This window comes from Lepisma saccharinum, chromosome 1 (assembly GCF_977018435.1).
Source record: "Lepisma saccharinum chromosome 1, izLepSacc3.1, whole genome shotgun sequence".
In the NCBI taxonomy this organism is placed as follows: Eukaryota; Metazoa; Arthropoda; class Insecta; order Zygentoma; family Lepismatidae; genus Lepisma; species Lepisma saccharinum.
Window position 1 is genome coordinate 198,430,067 of NC_139229.1, and position 23,205 is coordinate 198,453,271.

General features: G+C 37.9%; 1 protein-coding gene across 1 annotated transcript; it reads right to left on the reverse strand.

The window, feature by feature from the left end:
- Window positions 1-8,708: 8,708 nt before the first annotated feature.
- LOC145988203 (uncharacterized) lies at window positions 8,709-10,409 on the reverse strand. The gene has a single exon (XM_083123040.1). It carries the CDS (start codon window positions 10,407-10,409, stop codon window positions 8,709-8,711), a length of 1,701 nt encoding a protein of 566 aa, XP_082979166.1.
- Window positions 10,410-23,205: the final 12,796 nt, after the last annotated feature.

A 23,205-nucleotide genomic window follows, 5' to 3' on the forward strand; every position in this document is an offset into this window, starting at 1 on the left:
TTCCTTGTGCCTTCTCCAATAATATGCTGTTGGAGCATGAAGCTATGGAGATAAGATGCATATAAATGTGCGTCTCTAAGAGCACATTTGATGGTCCTTAATCTGTGATAATTGCGACAGCAATTTTGTGCAGGGATGGCTAACTGCGACGCTTTAGGGTATCCTAGCTTCTCAAGGTTAACCACAGTGCGGTGAAGTATAGTAATCAGAAACTTGCATTTGTCAGCTCCGAATGAATAAATAACTGAGGCTCTTTCAGTGTACCTGGGAAAGGATGGAAGGATATTTTGAAAAAATAAATTTCCCCACTAGGCCATTCCAGAGAATGTTTGTTTTGTGTTTGCCACATATATTCGTTCTTTACTCCAATATCTAAAGTATCCCATTCGCAAGGTGCTATAAATATCCATGATTACATACTATCCGAGTCTGCATCGATAATAGCGAGATACCGAGTTCTTTAGGAATACAATTGCCAGAATTGTCTCGGAATCCTTAAAAATCAACGACAGCCATCATATTGTGATCTGTACTCCCTCCATGCTGGAACTCAACTGATTATTATTTTGTATTATCTGGGAAGATAATACGATGCTTGTCAATCTGAATTAATGAATCAAATTTCCCATAAATAATGCACGTGACCGTCGTAGGCATTGGAACAGAGAAAGATAGTTTAGCACTTACGCTCCCGTCATGTAATAAGTCCCATCTTCTCGAGAGAGACTGTTTCCTGTATACTGGTAATGTATTCCTGTTCCAGAGAATGAATTGTAATATGCTTGGATAATGTTTTTGTGTGTGAAATTTGGGCAGAGAGGTTGGTTTAGAATTGTTCTAGTTCCAACTTGGAGTTGAATTTTATTCAATTCAAAATGATGGAAATTAAAAGGGTTCTTATGTATTTGGTCATTGAAAGCTGAATTTTCAATAACATCTAATATTACACGATTAGGAACAGTGCCTAAAAATTTGAATTAATATTTTGAGGAATAGTTATTGATTTCACTTCACGTGTAATTGGATATTTAGCTGCAGTAGTTTCAAGAGTGTTTTGCATGAGCAAGACCTACATCTGGTGATACAGAAACTCTCTTTACATAAAGAGAAATGTCCTGTATTTCTATACGATAAGAAGTATTCTCGGCAGCCATCAATGAAAATGTATCGTTTGATCTATGTAATTTAATTCTCATGGACATATTGTTCAAGAGAACAATTTGTTCTTTCATTTTGGTTATCTTCACTTTTTTAGTACAATGCTCCGTTTTCGAGATTTATTTTATTTAAATTTTTAAGTTGAATTCTTGCCACCATTTTCCAAGATGGCTCATTTTTTCCAAACATTCGGATGGCGGATTTTTAATATATAATTTACTGTACCATTCCATACAAACTGGCACAAAAATAATTTGTGTTGCAATTATTTCCGAGTTAGGCCTTTTTTCTCGTTCGTTTCCTCTACTGTAAGTCAACATGTACTTACTTTTTTCAACAATATAAATTATTCGCAAGGTGTCTGGAGGAATGTCGCAAAACTTCATGACAAGAGGTTTCTCCGAAATACCAACAAATGCTGCGTTACATCTACCAACGAAACTCGTATTATATTTGACAATGTCGCCGGCTGAATACTGTTTTGTTATATCTCCACTTTTCGTTGGAAATAAGTTGAGGACGTTATCGTATTCCGTACATGTTAATGAGTCACATTCCGACGCGACCGAGGTGACGTATCTGAATGTCAAATGCTGTGAGTTATCAACATTATTAAAATGTTCTCAAAAATCGTGTAGAGTATTCCAAATGTATATAAATCCAACTTCAATCAGCTCTCCTGAAGAGTTAGTGAAGATGGATATACGACAAAATAGTATTCAGCAGGCGATGTGTTAGATATTCATTTTGGGATGAAATGGAATGTGACGACATTTTCCACACATATCCCGTTATGACGGCAATTATTATAGTAATTACTACAGTGATCAACGGTTTCATTACGATCATGTTAAGTGAGAATTTTGGGATAGGGGATGATCACATACAGTAGAGTCCCGATTATCCGACATTACGGAGACTAACCTGTTGTCACATAAGAGAATCCGCCACATAACATGGACTTGCCATGGACTTACCTGGATTTGCCATGAATTAGTGTTGGAAACGCATTTTACACGGGTAAATCAACCACAGGTCTGAACCTTGACATCTCAGAAATTGATAGTTTTTGGTACAGTAGTAGTATCAGAAAAGTTGACGAAAACTGCCAAATTTCAGATTTTTTGGTCTCATAGTTTTTAAGGTGTTGACTTTCAAAAAAGCAAAAGTCCCAAAATTTGACGACATTTTGAAATCTTTAAACAGCTGTTGATCAAAAACTATTTAATCTAGAGAGCTCAAATTGGTGTCATTCTCTTCCGCTTTTAATGAACATTAATTTGAAATGCAATATGACTGTTTTAATTGAACTTTGTAATTTTTCATAAACTCGAAAAAAAGTATTTGTGAAAATCTCAAATACCCCCATTTTTTTTAAAAAAAAATATGTCTTGAAGACAACAATTGACAATTTGTTTTGTAAAATGGAACTTAATTTTTTGTGTTTTATATGTGTTTTTTAATTTTTTGTGTTTTATTTGCTAAATTTGTTGACTTCCATGTTAAAACCATAACTATAAGCTGACTGGCTGATGTTGAAGTCTTCATATTAATCTATTTTATAATTTATGAACTATAAATAATATGCGTGCGCAAAAAGTCTGAAATTTGGCAGTTTTCGTCCACGTGTAAAGTACTATGAAAAAACAAAGAAATCTAAAAATTTGAATCGTAAACATGCAGATGATATCAATCCTCTGAAGTAGTCCATATTAAGGCCGGGTGGTTTCTTGAGATGTGTTGTTTATCTTTGGAAGATTCAGGTCTTCAACAAATCCTTGAGATCCTTTACGGAGGTACGATACTGTTAATCCTTTGATAATCTATAATCACCGGAAAAGCGCTTCACTTCCAAGCAGTACACCTTGGACTGCATTTTCAAGACTAGCGAGGCTCTGGCGTCTGGACTCACAGTCAGTATAATCTTCTGGTGGGGCTCGTGTTGTCGTCCATATTGTCCCTTTATCCATATCACCATATCATCAGTCCTCATCTTCGCAATTAGCCAAAAGTGGCAGAAAAACGACGTAATATGAACCAAATCAAATCAAATCAATACGAGGGGTACTTTCATAGTGTATGCAGCACTCTTCACGCTACTTGAAGGAGCAAAGTGCATTGCAACTAAACATATTTCTGAGATACTTTCAACAAACCGTTGGCCTGCTCAATTCAGAAGTAGACGCTACTGTAAGTTCAAACTCTGAGGTGCTGAAAAATCTTTATTTGCATTGGTTCAACTCTGAAAGATAACATGACTGCTGCTCTCTGGCTACAATACATTAGGATGCTCGATATTCCTCGGAATTTTATAAAAAGTCGAGGGCATTGGGAAGTGGGATTTACATTCTACGAAAAATTCTGCATTGGATTCTAAAGAAAATAACAGTATTTTACCGCATCACATTAGTAAAATGTATTGACAGTGGTGGCGATTAGGGATGGGGGCACGGGGAATAGTTCCCCCATCCCCATTCACTATTTGTCCCCGCACTATGGTCTCTTAATTTTAAGCCTTGTCTACCAGTGGATTTGAGCGAAAATCATCTGCCCGAATTCCATTTTCAATACGATTCTTTCTATTTGCAGTCAGTAGAAAGTAAACTATCTTTGCTCCCCCGCCCCCTTCCGCTCAGTTAAGACACCTAATTTTTGATACTGTGTGCATACATTTTTAAACAACAAAAACATAATATAAATAACAAACGCCACGTGAACGAAACACTGCATAAAACAATGTAGTAAATTCTCACCATATTGCGCTACGAAGCCAGGGGTCCCTGATTCGAATTCCGGCCTGGACATGGATGTTTGTGAGTGTCCATTCATCAATTTCATCATATCATCACTCATTCCCATCTTCGCAAATTAGCCAAAAATTTCCCAAAAACGAAGTTAAATAAAGCAAATCAATCAATCAATATCATATGAAATGGAACACTTAAATTTAGGGAAACACATGACTCTGCATTAAACTATATATCTCGTCAACCCCTGACTCCAGAGGCATATGAAATCTTAAGCTATGAATTTGGTTCAGTAAGTTTAGGACGTAAGTTACGTAGTTTCTTACATATTTGCTGTTTTTTGTGTCAGAAACCAACTTTTGCGTTAATTCTAAAAATCAAAGAAAATATTTGAATCTTTCTAATTCGATTAAGATTTTTGATAGCGCTATCAAGCAAAACACATAATTTAGCAAATTTTCTGTTCTTTAATTTCGGTTATCTTCACTTTTTGTGTACAATGCGCCGCTTTCAAGATATTATTATATTTTTAATTTTTAAGTTGAATTTTGCCGCCATTCTCCAAGATGGCGGATTATCCCCCAAAATTTGGATGGTGGATTTTTAATATATTATTTACTATACCATTCCGCACAAACTGGCACAAAAAATATTTGTGTTGCAATTATTTACGGGTGAAACCGTATATTTTCTTTACTATTATAATAATTATCGAGATCTTTCGGTTTAGCCTATCCATCCGGGATCCCAACATGTTTTAGAAATTGCAACACTCCGTAGCCTCTGAATCGTCCTAGTATTTCATTTGCAATATTTTTCTCAGTGTTTCATACATTTATGAGTGAGATAACTCACACACCTAACTTCTCATAGAAACCAGATAAATATTCAAGTAAAATGTTTCACTCACCTCTGAATATCAGTTGATCATCCAAAACTTTCAGGTTCTCCCTTCGGTACTGTTCGTTCGAATACTCTAAGTAACTAGCCCGACCCTGTGGCCGAGTGGTTAGCATATCGCGCTGCGACGCCAAGGATCCCGGGTTCGAATCCCGGTCGTTCTTGGTTGTTTGTGAATGTCCATCATCAATTTCATCATTTCATCACTCATCCCCATCTTCGCAAATTAGCCAAGAGGCACAAAACGCGAAGTAAAATAAACTAAATCAATCAATCAATCCATCTAAGTAACTACCTTACTTGATCAGCTTTAAAGCACATAAACATTCATAAAATTTCAAAATTATTAGAAAGTCACTTACATATGCATGCCTAACTTGATTTTTAAGAAATGAAAGTCATTTTGCGTCCTGTAGGAGGAGTCATGCAAGGAAAGTTGATTATTATCTTACTATAATGGAAACTCAATGCTTGGTGAAAAGATGAAATTTCAATTATTGTGAGTAAATCCATTACCTTCACATGGTAATTAGTTGCACGTACATCAATGAGGTAAAATGTTTTATACAGATCGCGATCAGTGTTGTAAACTGAACCTTGACACTTAGGCTCCATTTGGCTCACCTGGTCGCCAGAGTTGAAATTTAGTCGCCAAAGTATACATCCATATTATTTGCTAATATATCAAAAACATAAAGCATTATGAACTTTTACAGTGATTAATAAATTATGAAAAATTAAATTAATAACATTAGAAGATTACAAACAAATATTGTTTGATTGAAAATGTAGAATATTTCAGTTAGAATTCTACATATTTATTTCAAGTTGAAACATATATCAGCACTAAACTAAAATACAAGTGTTAGAGTGCAGTAATGTTTCATAACATACTATCTAACCACACGAATGCTACTTAATGAACACGTCCATTATTTACATCGCACAATCATATTACACATTCATGATGAATTCTTTCGACTTTGAAACACTATAGATTACTAGTTTTTCTGATATATGGTTATCGTTCCCTAATTAACGACGGGATCGAACCTGGGACTTTTAAACGTCCCTTGGGTGGCGATAGCTTATTTCATCATTCGCTTGGCGTCATTAACTCATACGAGAGGTAGTGAGTGAATGAATTGCATGTCGTGACAAATGAATACACAAATTGGATTTTAGTCTCCCTAAAATTGTTTCAGCATGGTGATTGGAAAATTACCTGTTTCAACTAGGAGCTGAAGTTCTCGGTAGAAGTAGGCTCGCAGAATAGACTTTTCCCAACAGCGTGTCGACGTGAATAGTAACCGTTCACATAGGTTACAAGCACAGCTCTCTCTCTGGTCTAATGTCTTTCGACTTACCTTTTGACTGACTAACTCAACTGACCTCTGACTATCAGCAATCACACTATTTATCCTCCAAGGATTTCTGCCGTAAATTCCGGGTCGATGTACCTGTTTACTTCCTTGAAACTGTTTATTACACAGAGTGACATGTCAAGACTGATCTAACATTTTACTCAGCAATCCTTGGAATCCTACTGTCTGTTTCCTGTCTGGGATTCTGATAGCCAAGAATCGAGAGAAATTGCCTTTCTGTTTTAATAAAATATATGGGTGTTATACGATATACACACATACACACACCAACGTTTCGAAGACTCGTTCTGCCTCCACCTTAGGGCAGGCCTGCATATTGTGTTCATGTAGTCACGTGTAGGAAACTTCTCGAACACAGGATTTGTTTAGGAAAATTAGTCAATATTAGTAGTATAGTAGGATTATTTAGGGGTGGCAGGGTTCACCCTGCTTTACTCTGGTCAGGAAACCTGCTTTGATGGCGTGAATCATGCATCCACCACCACAGATCAATTACAAAGAATAATATTTTGAGGATTGAAATTTTGCAATTCGTCTTGATCAAAAGCAGATTATCCACGGAATTAGAGTCACTCGGGGGAACATGTCGATCGGGGTTCAATGCCCACTCCATTCGTATCTCGCGTAACGTTAATGTCATGACAATTCTGCGTCTTTTGTTTGAAAGCACCTCCGTGGTGAGACGAGGCAACAGGTTTGGAGCTTGTGAGAAGAATCTGAAGCCATTCAAGGTTAATTTCATGAGGTAAGCAGACAGTTTTTGAGGTAATAATTTTTTGCACGTTGCTGTATTAATAGTGTGGAATAGTATTCCCAAGAGAGAAAGAAACTGAATTATATTTCGTGTAAAGATCAAGAGTCAGGGAAACATATCTGCAGAGTGAAACTGCTGCATGGTGCTCAGAGTTGCCAACTTAGTGATTCATTTTTCTGCTTGTAGCTGTGGGGTGATATGCCCACAGAAATTAAGTACAATATGACCATGGGCATTATTATGAGAAGAAAGGACCACAATGTGACTGGATCCAGTGTATTCGTTGTAGTATGTAGATGCATGAAATATGTATCAAATTCACGTCCATGTGTCCAAAGTGCAATGCAATTTCTCACAAATGTAAACAGTAAAAGAGGCTATGGTAAATTCAAAATAAATCTAGTTAGAAACGCTATGTTTGTCTGTACAAATTATGTTCTGTTTACAAAACAAACGTTAATAATCTTCCAGTTAATGCTGTGCATTATTTTGCTTTCAATATGTCATGTCAAGTATGACAACAATTGTTTCTTGTATTGGGCATTTTACCCCTAATGGGTGGGGTGGGCATCTTACCCTGAACACGGGGTGATTTGCCCAAATTGACGTTCATATGTTTATTTTCTTATGGTTCTTTTCGTATAAGATTTACAGTAATAAAACTTATAACAATAACAAAACATGTAGCTTTCATTTGACATCCTTTTTATTGCGACACTCCTTCATTTAGCGAAGCTATAAACCGCAAAAAAAAAAAAAAAAAAAATAGTTGGGCGTGTTCTCCCTAGTGACTCTAATAGTGAAAGAATCTCTACAAACACTTATTTGATTGGAGTGACTAAAATCAATTTTGAACTTTGCTGTATTATGTGGAACAATGTGGATGGATTTCAAGACAGTTTTCGCAGCTGTTAATACCAACAAATAAATAATTTAATACGCTGGTTTGTACAGGTACGGACACTTCTGGGCTATAACAACCCCATTGAATTATAATGGCATCATTACAACCCAGAAGTGTCAGTTACTGTATATAGTTTCTCTGTGTATACACACTACACAAAATTTGTAGAAATGATGTGTAATATTTCGTTATAATTTACGAAATAACGGATCCTTTATTGTCATAAAATGTGAATTTTCGTTGCGTCTGTCCTCCTTACTTCGCCAATTCTTACACTTCAACGATGAGGATGAAGTGACACTCACAGGGAGATACTCTTGCCCAGGCCGGGGCTTGAACCTGGAACCATTAGTAAACAGATCATGGGGAAATAATTCAACAACCTCTGCCACAGGAAAGGGATTTCCTTTCCTCTTACACAGGCTGTTTGTGTGTTTAGAACATGAGAAAGAGAATTATCTCACCTGACTGGGATTAAATAATAATTTAATGTAGTTTGGTGAACCAACGAGAAGAAAAATATAATATTGGGCTTAGTGAATCAGAATTCTATTTATCCACATAATTTCTATTATTACGAAATGAATTTCATTTCAATTTTTTTGCATAGGAATTTATTCTCTCAAATATGTTGACGTTCAGGGTACAAGCTTTTTAATGGTGTGTCTCTATGTTATCCTTAAAAACTAATTATCAATAATGTTGAACAAAAAATAAAACTAATGTATATTCATTTTATTTACAATAATTATTTTGAAAATTAGATACAAACTGTACATGAAAATACCTCATTACAAAGTTGTCGCTACCTAAAGACATGGACTGGTAACGGTAAAATTTACAGAGAGTAGATAATTTCTCTATTTTTGCTTCCTCAAAAACATACAGATGAAAGCAAATTTCAATTGTAATTCGAGGATTAGTGCGAGGAAACCTAAGCCACATCCAGAAACCAAGACAATAAAAGCAGGTTTCAATTGCGTAAGGGAGAGAACAACAGTGTGCGTATCAGCAATCAGGAGTAGAAAGTTCTGACGTTTCGTTAACATTAGTCTATGTCTTGCCATATCGTGCCATTCATCCCTCAATCCACCCTCCGAAACCCTCTGGATCAGAGAATTGAGCTTTGGAAGCAGAGGGGAGCCTTTGGGTAAAAAGTAAGAGAGGTAATGTACGATAACAGGTTGTTTCACGATGTGCACTAATTTCGACAGTTTCAGTTCAAGGATCATTACTTTGAGGTAAACTTGTGGTTCGTACAAACACATGTCTCTTTTGTGTGCTATGCGTTTTAAAATATCAAACACTTCAGGGTCCTTCTCGTACCTTCCAATCATGCTTCTCATTGCTTCATTGGTGGATTTCACGATGACGTCCTCGTGGTCAGGATAACTTCTTACCAGAAGGTTACTTCTTGCAACGTCTTCCAACGAGTTCATTTCATGGTATTTCAGCGGAATCGTAGATATGTGAGCTATATTTCCTTGGAAGATAGAAGTTAAGACGAGACTGAAATATGTAAAAACAATGAACAGTAGCCGTATGTGGCCTGTGTTGGGTTGCCTGATAGATTGCTGCAGAAAGACAGATAGCAAGTACAGAAACGGATTGTTGAATTTGAGAATAGATTCCTTCTTAACAAGAGCTTTCAAGAGTAACCGGTAAAGTATTTCCGTCACCACGAACGCGGTTGTGATTAAGTACCAGACACTTCGTTCGAACACCATAAGTGAGGACATCCAAAAAGGAACATGCTCGGATGACGGCACAGCAAAGTTGAAAGGAAAAAAATCTACCAAGATGGTGTAGTCCATGACAGATGTATCTCGGATGTACATAGGTAGGGCGTTTGCAAATATGTCAATGGAGCCCCTGTACACCTCGTCCAGAAAAGAACTCCACGTGATGTTTTCTGGATTGACAGCAAGTGTTAGGTACGTGGAATGTAATGTGAAATTCATCTTCTCCCTGAAAAGCTTCATCATGTTTCCGTCCACGCTGTCTGCGATTTCCCATTCGCCATCTTCCTTTTCTGGGCGGATCAGTTCGAGGTCGGGATACTTGTGATATCCTTTAATTTTGACAACGTGGTTGTGGAGATTCTTAACTTTGTCCGGAAACAACATATCTTTACCTTGCCCCGATGCTTCAACGCATGCATCCAGTGCAGAATAGAAGGTTATATTTTCACCCTTGTCGTTTCTAACGTATAGATTAAAACTGGTCACATTGATTTTGTACTTACTTTCACTGTCTGAGCGTGAAATAGAAAAGAGCACGACGTTTAAAATTCTTCTCTCCCAGCTTTCCTCGAGTAATTCCCGTCTCGCACTTTCTTCCGTCAGATTCCCCAACATCACTAAGACGAATTTTCCTCTTGGATTCCAAAATGACATCTTCTGTATTCTGTTCAAGATATTTGGAAATTTATCAGCCCTGTCTAGAAATATCACAAAACATTTAGCTTTCTCAGAGATTGAAGGTTCCCCAACCACTTCATCAACATTGAGATTAAAATTCATCACAGGGAGGAAGAGTTCCCTTCCAATAAAGTCTGTCATAGCTGACAGAATACGAGCATTAACAGTCGCATCAAGGTTGAAAACAAACCTGTTATTTACAAAATTACTGCGACTTGTATCTACTAAGCACTGTCTCAAAAGTCGAAAGTCGTAGTTTGAAGGTTCCTCAGGAAGAAAACTTATTGACGACGGCGTTGAAAGATAAAATAAGGCGCACAACACTGATAAGATTTCAGCATATCTAATCATTATTATAGATGATCAATAGATACCTGAAAAAGACCAATGAATTACAATAACAATTTACTGAATTTGTTACAGGAACCTAAACTGAAATCATTAAATTAAAATACAAGTATAAGTTAAGGTACATTCACTATTTATTTCCTAATGTATGCAAATACAAAATAAAGAATTTTTATTAGTGAAAAATTTAAATGGATCACAATTCCTGCACTTATTATGAACCACCCGAATAGTATTATCTTATTTTATAGAGAAAATACGTGTCGTCCTAATTGCAAACAGTCCTAGTTGCGAAGAGCCCTAATTACTAGCACTTGGAATGAACAGGAATATCGCTATAATACCTCGAAGGTCTGTGCCGTAATTGCTAACACATTTTTCTGCCTTAGGATCTGCACCTTCTTCTCACACTTCCCGAGTCATAACATTCTTTTAAAAGGAGACCAGGTTTCACACTTGAGACTGGCAGTTACTTGTGGGTCATTGGGAGTTTATAGGTTGCAATTTATATTGAAGCATGTCCCTTGGAACATAGAAAATTTGGAGTGATTGGAAATATATATCATTTAATAATATAAGTGTGACCTATTCTTTATAAAACCACATACTGCACAATTCTTAACTGAAAAGTGTCTCGTTAATTAATACAATTATTAACTTTATCTAAATTTCAAATTCATATTTCAAAACATATTCTTCTGTGCTTAAAAATTTAGGAATATCACCAGTTTCTTATACCGTTATATAGCGTTGGTTTGTTACTTCATTCTTACACTGCATGATTTGTCCTGTGCATCTTGTTGAAGCAGTTTTGGCACTAAGGAGTTTTCGAGACATTAACACACTAATGAAAGATTACAGACTGAAAGGGTGAAATGACCTTGGAGGGATTTACAAAGCACAAGACTAGGATAAGTCAGTCAGGTTGGCTATTGTTGCTAATCTCTCCGGGTCACTACCCTTATTTGTTTTTGTAAACAGATTTTTCAGTCCATTGTGTTCGCAAATAAGGACATGGAATTACGCAGTCAAATGAAAACCTTATTTATTTATTTCTTATCTAGTAAATTTCTGTATGCAGGGTTTGACAAGTTTGCTGCACTTTAGCACAGACCTATTGCTGATCTACATATACAGGGTGGACCATATTGATGGGACACATTTCAAATGCATATGTGGAGCATGTAGGTAGTAACATTTATTACCAAATATATGGAAAACACTGTCAAAGTACGGGAGTTTTGCACTGTGTTCAGTGTTTGAAGATTACATTCCTGAGATGGACACCACCTTGACGAGAACATTCTTTGGCTCTAACAGTCATGTTCAGCATCGTTTTGCGCAGGGTTTCGGCTGGGATGGCCGCTATCTCCCTTCGGATGTTGTCCTTCAGTTCATTGATGGTAGTGGGCCTTGTGGTGTACAACTTGTCCCTTAGGGGGGGGGGGCACTTACCCTCCATGAGATTTCTGGAAAGGCTTCGCATAATTCAAATTTTCAAATTGTAGCGTGAAAACATGGATGTGAAGTGCCGTGAAAGACAGCAGATTAAGTGCCTAAGAAAACATTCTTCATACCCGAAATGAGACGGCTTGGCCTAAGGGACATGTGGCTGCAGCAGGATGGTGCCACTAGTCATACAGCAGTAGTGTCAATGACAACCCTTCGACGACACTTCCCGGGACGGCTCATCTCTAGATTCGGTGATATCCATTGGCCATCCAGATCCCCGGATCTAACTTCACCGGACTACTTCCTGTGGGGTAACCTAAAGAACAAGATGTACACCACAAGGCACACTACCATCAATGAACTGAAGGACAACATCCGAAGGGAGATAGCAGCCATCCCAGCCGAAACCCTGCGCAAAACTTTGCTGAACATGACTGTTAGAGCCAAAGAATGTTCTCGTCAAGGTGGTGTCCATCTCAGGGATGTAATCTTCAAACACTGAACACAGTGCAAAACTCCCGTCCTTTGACAGTGTTTTCCATATATTTGGTAATAAATGTTGCTTCCTACATGCTCCACATATGCATTTGAAATGTGTCCCATCAATATGGCCCAACCTGTATTTTCAACTTTGAGTTAGTGCCTGTATACCTTAAGGGTCCACGTGCAGTCACTTATGAGCCACTGCGAAGGCTTTTCCACCAATCCGCCTGCGAACTGAGGCCATTGTCGAACTTTCATCTCCATTATAAAACTTGCTGTGCTGGTATGGTAAGCATGTACACAGATCTTGAATTTTCATTTGCCGAAAAATTTGTGAAAGCTTGAGGCTGACAGAGGGCAAGGAACCACTCCTCTTTGCTGGTGCAAGTGGGTATAGGAGACACCATCGTTAAAATAACAAGAATGGAATTTTGAAGCTCCCTTGATTAGTGTTGCAGCCTTGAGGTCGTTTTGTAAAATACAGTTGATACCTCTTGTAAATTTCAGCTGTATAAAGTCTGCCCTACAATTTTTATTGGACTTTTAATGTCTTCAGTTCCTTCTTGTAATGTTTTTTCACCTTTTTGTGTTCGTAATTAGAACCATTTATAATGGGGTCGCTGTTAGAACCGGTATCCATTCACAGCGCAGAACGGTTATTTTGACAAAATCCCGTTTCCCTGCTGCCTGCTTTGAGGAGGGGGATTCTAATGTTGACGCTTCTTGCCCAACTAGTAACCCTATTTAGTTGTTTGATCGCAAGTTCCTTCGTAGGTAAACTCGGCAACAGAGGGGTCATTGCCAAAAAGGCGGTTAACGCGCCAGCTGAGAGAGCGGCGGGACTTTAGCTTTTGTTCGCAATTAGAACACAACCGAAAAGGCACTTCTATACTAGCAGCTTAGCAGGTCGTAAAGCTGTTGCTCCAGTGTGAAGTTTACTTCAAATAATAATTTTTATGAATGAATCGACTTTGGTGCATTTTGTCGCGGAATGTATACTACCACACAATGGTAGTCGAAATCCTTCTCAAATCACATATAGACGGTATATTGCAAATAAAGTTACAAAAGAAAAAGTCATTTCGAGAAGACACACATTTGAATGTTAAGCAGGATACATTCATTCATATTCTGATCGATATATGAAATGTTTATTATCAGTGTGTGTGTGTGTGTGTGTGTGTGTGTGTGTGTGTGTGTGTGTGTGTAAAGTGGTGCCACTTTTGGCTAATTTGCAGTTGAGTGATGATATGATGAAATTAATGGACACTCACAAACATCCATGCCCAGACCAGAATTCGAACCCGGGACCCCTGACGCCGTAGCTAACCACTCCTCCATGGGGGCCGGCCTATTTTGAGGAGCACGATATACGTAATACAGGTTATTTTTTGTCATAAAGTGGAAAATTAACGAATCTAAATGTTTGACTTTTAAAAACGTACATTACATTTTTCCACTGAAATCCTACAGTAGACACTATAGTTTTGTAGTTTTAATACCCAATTTTTTTTAAATATCGTCAAAAATAGCATTTACTGTTTGATTGATTGATTTGTTTTATTTTACTTCGCTTTTTGTGCCACTTTTGGCTAATTTGAGATGATGGGGATGATTGATGATATGATAAAATTGATGAATGAACACTCACAAAGATCCATGCCAAGGCCGGGATTCCAACCCGGGACCAATGGAGTTGTAGATCAAATATAGCATTTCTTTTAATAATGACTGTGCAAAGTGTTGTATAAGCGATGCCTAAGTCTGCAGCTTTTTCAGTTTTAGTTTTACCGTGTGGTCAGAATTAAAGTTACCCAACTCAGAGCCCTCTGTAGCCTGTTTGAGGCATCGTAGAACTCTGAAATTTGGTGAATCCACTATTATGCACACCATGGGGAAGAGGGTTGCGATAAAAAAAAATAGTTAAATTTTATGCCACCAGGTTGAAATGTGGCGCTTTACTTCCATAATGGGTTTTACAAATAATCGCGTCAAGTGATTTAGCTGAGTTATTAATTAGAAAGACATTTGTTAGTGGCTGGAAGTTGCGAGAAAATAATCTCTCGTTTATTGCAAGATTGCAAGGTAAAGGCAAATCCATAACCAATTGGAGCAGTTTACGTCATTATTACAATCCATCATGGAAGTACAGTACAACCTGGTGGCGGAAAATTGAACTATCTTTTTTATCGCCATCCTCTTCGTCATGGTCTGCATAGTGGATTCACCAAATTTCAGAGGTCTACGATGCCTCAAACAGGCTACTGAGGGCTCTGAGTTGGATAACTTCAATTCTGGTTACCTGGTATATAGATTAGCGTCCACTTCCCGTATAAATTTTAGTTTCTGGTCAAGCGTGTAACTTTTCCTCTTGCTGTTCTCTATGGCCGACCACAACTGTCACTTCTGTGACATTGTTGTATCTTGTTTACGAACAAATCGACTGTATTTTATGAAAATTAGTTCTTATAACAGCGAATTACGTCTAAATGCATTACGTACAAATAAGGTTTAATTAACACATTTTTAAATTATATTTTGCTGGAACCTACAGTAATTTACGTGTAAAGTATAGAACAGAATTACGCAGAAATGAGTTACGCATAAAGCGGTCTCAACTGTGTATAACAAAACAACAAAACAAAATAACTTCAACAACGCTTGGGTGCTGGTAGATATCATAAAAACAAGTAACTTTTTCTTATAAACTTTACCTCGAAAGCGCTCAGTTTCGGCGCTATAAGCGCTTAAAATCTATCTTGTATGTATGCAACCCAACACAGCAAACGACTGCTCTCAAAACTTCCAGGGCCGCGCGACAGGGTTGCCACTAGCGTCACTTTGCAGTCTTACCTGAGCAAGATACAAAAGAATAATGATAATGTTGAAAGAAGTATTTGCAGTGAGGACTGAAATTCAAGGACGCTCATTATAAAAAGTCTCCATCGTGTTTTGACTGTCAAGCAATAAGAATTATCCCAAGAGAGACTTGCGACAGATGTTGATAAAATCTAAGGACGAGCTAATGCTGACCTAATGTGCTCGCCGGCTCGTTTCGAACACGCAGACTCTAATAAATTATTTGGAAATTATACCTTGGCATATAGGGTAATTTCTAGTCGAGTCCGTCACATAATACGGGAGCAAGCCCGTAGGAATAACAAATTAATGATGATGGATGGCTCTTCCAATAGAATGAATAACGTCGGATAAACATAAAATATTTCCATTCAGAATAAAACTAACAAAAGTAAAAAAGAATTACAAAAGTATTACAAACAACAAGGATGCAACCGAACTAACAAATGATATCAATTGACCAAATTAATGCATAATCTTAACAAATGTAAAATAATGACTTTCAGTCGCAAAAAACTTCCTTATTCATATCATTACACAATCAATGACCACATTTTAGAGAGAGTAACTAACTATAAAGACTTAGGCTTCCAGTTCGAATATAATCTCAGTTTCCAAAAACACACGGACCGAATAATAACCGATGCGCATCGAAACCTTGGTGTTATTATGAAAATGAGAAGCGAATTTAAAAAGAAAGAAACGCTCGAAATGTTATACAACTATTATGAAAGGTCAAAACTAGAATACGCATCTGTCATCTGGTCTCCACAAACCCAAACCGATGTAGACAAAATCGAAAGAGTGCAAAACAAGTTTCTTAGGTTCCTAATACTAAAAATATCCGGCGTCTATCCCAAATATGTTCCAAGCGAAGCATTAAGAAGTTTTCTCAATATAGATTCCCTTCGCAGCCGAAGAAAGATCCATGAATTACTTTTTCTGCACAAATTACTCACAAATAAAATAGATTCCGAACATCTTCTTTCGAAAATTCATGTCTACGTCCCGTACAGCAAAGTAAGACCACGTAAAGGCCTATTCCAAATTTCCAGAGCCCGAACGAAATCTGAAGATGCAGCTCCAATTCGAAGAATGTGTAAATCATTAACGAACTAACAAAATCAATGTACACAGTGGACATCTTTCTAAGCACCCGAGAATTTAAATCTGAACTACAGACCTACTTTAGACAAGCGTAAAATACAATGCTGTAATACTACACCTTCTAATGCCGTAGTTTTAAGTCAACTTTTTGTATTTTTATCTTATTTTTAATGTTTTCTTTTCATATTTTAAATACATGTACAATGTAAATCCGTGTAATCCACAGGTTGTTTAGGCAACATTATATACTAAAAACAATGGTATATGTATATAAGTGTGTGTATATAGCTTATAATTATGTAATCACAGAGTTATGTATCCATCTTAATACAAATTTATATACATATTCATATAATGAGAGAGTCATGTTTCATAAAATGTTTGTGGCAATTATTATCATATGTACAACACTATAAATGGGCATTTGCCTGTAGTGTAAAGTTTGTTAAATTAATAAATAAATAAATAAGCTCCTTATTAAGAACTAATTCCATACTTATGTCAAGCGCTGAGCTGCATAAGATAATAGTATTTAAAGAAAAATAAATTAATATCATTCTGTTGAACGAAACATCGTATTCACATGCGTACATTCAGATAAATAGGTTTCAGCGCAACGTGAGTAATTCAAACCGTAGTAAGAAACCTCGGGATTTGTATCTACAGAGCAGGTGTAACGTTGAATTTGTACTCCGTAGAAAAGTGACTGTACAGTAAATTTTCTACGGAGAAATATGACTGCCCTTTCCAGTTCCAGACAATTAAGCAGGGGGTAAAATATCCCCGTAGAAAAATGACGAACTCTCAATTCTCACTTAAAAGCGGGGGTACAATTTCCCCGTAGAAATGTGACTGCCCTCATAAATCCTTCTTATATTAGGAGGGGATAGTTTGTTTACATATTTTCACATGGCCATATCTTCGTTCCTATGTGCAGTAGATGCATGAGACCAACGGCGTTGTGTTTCTCTCCGTGTGCTCTTTTATATTATGCATGTTATTGTATATCGTTCCATTTTAAAAAATATGACTTTGCTCCAGATGCCCCATTTTTCGATATTTTTCGACCCACCCAATACCTCCGATTTACGAGCCCCATTTGATATTATTGTTTCCCGCAAACTTCACATCGCTACTGTTTCTGGTTTCTTCGCTATTTCAGGTGGTACTTTTAGGTGCCTCACGCGGTATATGTTATGACGTATGTGGTCATAGGAGTTTTTTTTGTTTTAAATGTAATCATTCGGTACAACGTGTTAATTCATGTATACAATGAGTAAATTTTATGTTAACTGCCACGCCACACTCGTTATAGATATTTGTGGGCGATTCAGATCAATATTTGTACACCTGGTGACAGCAGTGTATAGGACGGATTATCAGATGATCATTTGAACAGTTCGTAAAAAATACGTGTTCTCAGCCGACCTGGTGTTTGCATACAGAACAATGACTGTTTTCTCTTTAATTTATGTAAATGATTTATCATGAAAGCAATGCCATGGTCTAATAATTTGTTTTGTGAAGGAGACACAACTTAAATTGGGTTATGGATGCAACTGTGCACGGAAGATTGAACCTCATCAAGGAACCGAAGAACGGATTCGCTTTCTGATGAGCAGGTCAAAGGAGCGATTCAGGAACTGGTTCGAGAGGAAGGAAACATGAAGGTCGATTGAGTTATCGCCGATCAAAGATATCGGTGATCATCCCAACGCACAAAGGATTGCGATGAAATTTGATTGGATCCAATGAAACACAAAGGACTGTGTAACGGGTTTTGCCAAAAATCTATGCGCGCAATATATATTGTGGACAGATAATTGAAATTTTCTTTGGCTATTGTGAGCTTCGTTATGAGGTAGCCGGATAGTCGTAAGTACAGTATCTTAAATTATCTAAGTGTCATCGGAAGTCTGCAAGATATTTCGTGGTACGGCGGAATCTACCTGCATCTAATTATAAAAGCTAGCTTTCGTGTGCATCGAATTTGGCCATTTTCGTCGACGTGTCGCATCGTTAATTTGGGCGGGAAGGGAGCGCGTCAGGTAGCCATCTTGGCGAGTATAAACATTCTGTCAAAAAACTGTAATGTATATATCAATTATTGTAAATATTCTTTGAGGTTCTTATTCTGTGTACTCGCAACTTCCCTTAAACATGTGGTGTGGGAAATGTTTTATGTTTATGCATCGGGTAGGTGACGTATGGTAATATGCAACTGCCTCACATAGAGTGAATGATTTACTTTTACATTGCCAAGTTGTTACCGTAATCGTTCAAATTTTTATAAAGAGAAACTCTTGTTAATACAAGTCTCCTACAAACTGTTTGTTTTAGGGGTGTTGCGTTGTAATTTCACAACTGAACACCAGTAATTCGTCGAATAGATTCTAACTGGGGATGACGTCACGTCGTGATAGCTGGAACAGCTGAGTTCTATAAATAACTGCACTGTTTGTTTATCGGGGTCAACGGGCACAAAATGTTACTCGGATATTATGACATGTAACTTTGTCGTTAATAATTGAGTATAGAAAGAACGCTTGATCAGCTGGATTTATCTTTGTCTGTGTTCAGCAAAATAAATATATATTAATTGTACTTCGTTGCGTTAACATTTCACCACAAAGAAATCCCAGTGTTAGATATATTGTTATGTATGTATTAATGACAATGTTCCTTTTCAGAGGGGGGAGGGTACAATTTGCACTAGTCGCTCTGGGATGATAGGTGTCAATTAATTCATAAATAATTGGGAAGTCATTATTGCAGGATTATTTTTACTTTAGTTTGAGCTGCCTGGTCTTAGATGGTCACTGTAGTTCTAACGTCATTGCAACCAGCGCTACCAATCAGTTGGGTGGCTCTGAAACTCAGCGAATAATTGGATGCGGTTTCAGTGTTTAAATTAAATTGATATTGTTTGTTACTTGCTTCAATTTAATATACCCATCTTACGAGGCATAACGCTTAGTCTTTAGGGATTCCTATCATATACAGGGCTTTCCCTGGAGTTGTGGATTTAATTTGAAGTTCACAGCACCCACAGAGCGTTAAAATGTGTGTGTGTGTGTGTGTGTGTGTGTGTGTGTGTGTGTGTGTGTGTGTGTGTGTGTGTGTGTGTGTGTGTGTGTGTGTGTGTGTGTGTGTGTGTGTGTGCTTTTGCAGATGCTACCTTATGGGGACACTCGTCAGTTGTGAATCCACCTTGTGGGGACCGCACCGACTTGTGGGGACCAAAATCCGGTCCCCACAAGGAAATCGTTACGAAAATACATTTAGAAGCCTCGGATCACTGCCCTTGAATTTTTGAGGAACGATAATGGAATTACCTAATAGGAAATACATGCAAGAACCTGATGGATAGCATCCTTACTTGGGCAAATTTGTTTTTCACGTGTCCCCACAGGGTGGCAAACTTCAATGCAACGTGTGGGATGAGCTTACTATTTTCCACACCAGGTGGCAGAAAAATCGCGTCCGCGTTACACACCCACACGCTCTGGTTTTATCGCCCTTGTCGGGACACGGGGGGAAGTTGAGTAAGGGGGGAGGTTTCGGGTGGTGGTGCGGTGAGAGGGGGAGCGCATACACACGATTTCTTTCCGAGTAGACCTTGTGGGTACCGGAGAATCACCTCCCGGTCAAAGGCCAAGATATTCAAGGTGTATCGGCGCTCGTCAGGAGAGGTTGAGACAGTGTCTGGCTGAAGGTCACTTTTTACCCCACAGCTTTCTGGAATTCGATTTCTGAAATACTTTTAATTCTTATTATTTGGCGTCATTGCCCTCTATCTGAATCTATGTTTCGCAACCGGTGTTCCTCCACAAGGTCACGGGTGTGCTGCGAACTTTTGTCTGTAGTAACAAATTGAATGTAAATTATTTAATCTGACTACCATGCGAGAGACCCGGGTTCGATCCCCAGCGGGGGGGAACCTGTATATTTTCCACCTGTTCAAGCGGTTCTGGAGCCCACCCAGCGTCGTATAAAGTGGGCACCTGGAGAAAACTTTTGACGAAAGAAGGCGGCCATGTACAGTGTAAAACTTTAGTAAGGCCTCACTGAGACCGCACCTTTTACAAACAAAACAGACAAAAACTGATATTGAATTGGAAACACTGCATCGTCAATGCTGAAACTCTATGCAAGATAAGGAAGAGCTGCACAGGTGTCAGTCGTGAACACCACACAGAAGAGAATGTTAACCATGAGTCATCAAGGAATTAGCACAGCGTTTCTTTCTGTGGTCATTCGGCCTCGGAAGAAATATTTGTTGTCCATTTTGAGCTTTCAAGAAATTAGGTTCTGAGCTGGCGATTTATTTCCTTCATGAATGAAAATAGGTTGTTGATTTGTTCGTTTCTTTTCTCTCTTTTGTCAATAGCTCTAAAACAAATATCAAAAGAATACGAGCAAAGAAGGTCGTTTCTTTCGGCACGTGGCAGGCATATGTGGTAACTTTGCTATTTCTACGACCATATTATATCCCTCTTGTTTACTTTCAACGATAAGGACGAATGTTGGAGTGACCAGAAAAAATTAACGAACACAATAAGCTCTTAAATATTACCCACGCTTCGAAAATAGATTCCGGCCCCAGTGGCAGAGTGGTTACGACATCACGCTACGACGCCAGGCGTCCCGCATTCGAATCCTGGCCTGGGCTTGAATTTGTGAGTGTCCAATCATCAATTGAATCATATCGTCACTAATCCCCATATTTGATTGAGTTTGATTGATTTAGTTTGCGTTTGAAGTCCACTTTATGCACAGTAAGGCTAATCGGGACTGGACCTACAGTTTAAAGTTGGATCCGAACCACTATGTGCCTCCACCGGGTATCGAACCCGGGAACCCTTGTTCACAAGGCGGCGATGCTACCACTCCGCCATCAGGGAGGCCTCCCCCATATTTGCAACTTAGCCAAAAGTGGCACAAGAAGCGAAGTAAAATAAAGCAAATCAATCAATCGAACATAGGGTCAACGGATTCATAGAGCAGTATGCAAAGCACTCGGTCATGAAGACCCTCAAAATTGAAATAATAAGTGGAACAAAAAAACAACCTGATATTAGAATATTTTAAGAGTTTAGGCAGATTAACAGTTCATGTCAACCTAAAACAATTTCACCTGTATTGTGTGATATATGGTTCTGCCCTAATATAATTGAACGTGCTCTTGCGATAATAGTTACACATTTCCGTCTTACAACACAGAACCTCGACTCGGCACGATATGTGCATTTCCTTGCCCCTGTTTTGTATTTTTTCTATTTAGGATATATTACGTTGCCTTTTTGCCTCTTGGTTAATTCGTGGTGATGAGAATGATTGACCAATTGATAACATGGATGTGATGGGGCAAACATGCCTTAATCATGGTTGGAACTTAAGACCTCTGTCTTCAAGCACGTTACAATCTGCCATGTGTGTCTTTTCATCTCCAGTCACCATTAATTTCAAGAGGTAGAAAACGACGTTACTCAAACAAATTGTACAAATAATTTCCATGACCATAAACATCTGTTGCACTTGTTGAGAGAAATCCATACCCTCGTAATGTTATAAGTAAACGTCGACCTAGTTGATGTCCCAGGAACCCTTCCTTGCACGAAAATCACACTGTGTCCACATGATTTACTACTGAACGCTTACTAAAGTAATAGAAATGTGCATCCCCATTTCCATTAATCGTTCACTCTTCGTATATTTTGAGGTCAGCTAATTCGAACATACGACCCTAAGACAGCTACACACTGCCAAAAAAACTGCAGTGTCAACAAAGTAATTACTGTATATTTATATATTTTATTTTTGGTAATGGAATATTTTTCCCTTCAGATTCTTATTTATGTTTGTTTGGTTTATTTTACTTCGCTTTTCTGCCACTTTTGGCTAAACGCGACGATGAGGATGAGCGATGAAATGATGAAATTGATGAAGGGACAGTCACAATGAACACCGAACGAACACAATGCCAAGGCGGTGTTTAAGCAAGCTGTGTTAACCACTCTATCACGGAGGCCGGAATCCTTTTTAGTTAGGAGAAATCGTTCCTTGACAGCGAACTAAGAACATTTAATATGCGTCACGTCAGAGTTATAATATTTGAAATTTCTAACAATCAATTGGGATTCACTCTTAACCATTTTTTTGCCTACATAACAACTTCCACACAGTTAAGATCGTTTACACTAAGGACAACAGCGTTAAAGTCCATGGTTTAAGGAATGATTAAGCACATTATAATGACGGAAAATAATAATTCACATGACTATATTCATGCATTACATCGGTGAAACATTAATTTTCGTTCAGGAAGAAATATTGAAAAACGCAGGGAATCAATGACCAATTGGTTTATTTATTTTACTTCGCTTTTCTTCCACTTTTGAGTAATCACATAGATAAGGATGAAAGGTGTGTTAAGACGAAATTTGTGAAAGGCAATCACAAACGTAGGACACAGCCCAAACTTCACAGACCATTATACTGGCCTTGTGTCTAGACGCCAGATCCTCGTTAGTCTGCAAAATATACTCCATTGTCACAATGACGTAAGCATTCGTAGAATAAATTTGTATATCATTCTCCCCCTCCCCCCAAGAAACGTGAGCTAAAATATTGCGCATTCTGTGATATGTTCATTACTTCTCATGAACCACTCGCGGCCTTCAACTAG

Excerpts from the sequence above, each read along its gene's own strand:
- LOC145988203 (XM_083123040.1), bottom strand. The coding sequence starts at position 10,409 with ATGACAGACTTTATTGGAAGGGAACTCTTCCTCCCTGTGATGAATTTT.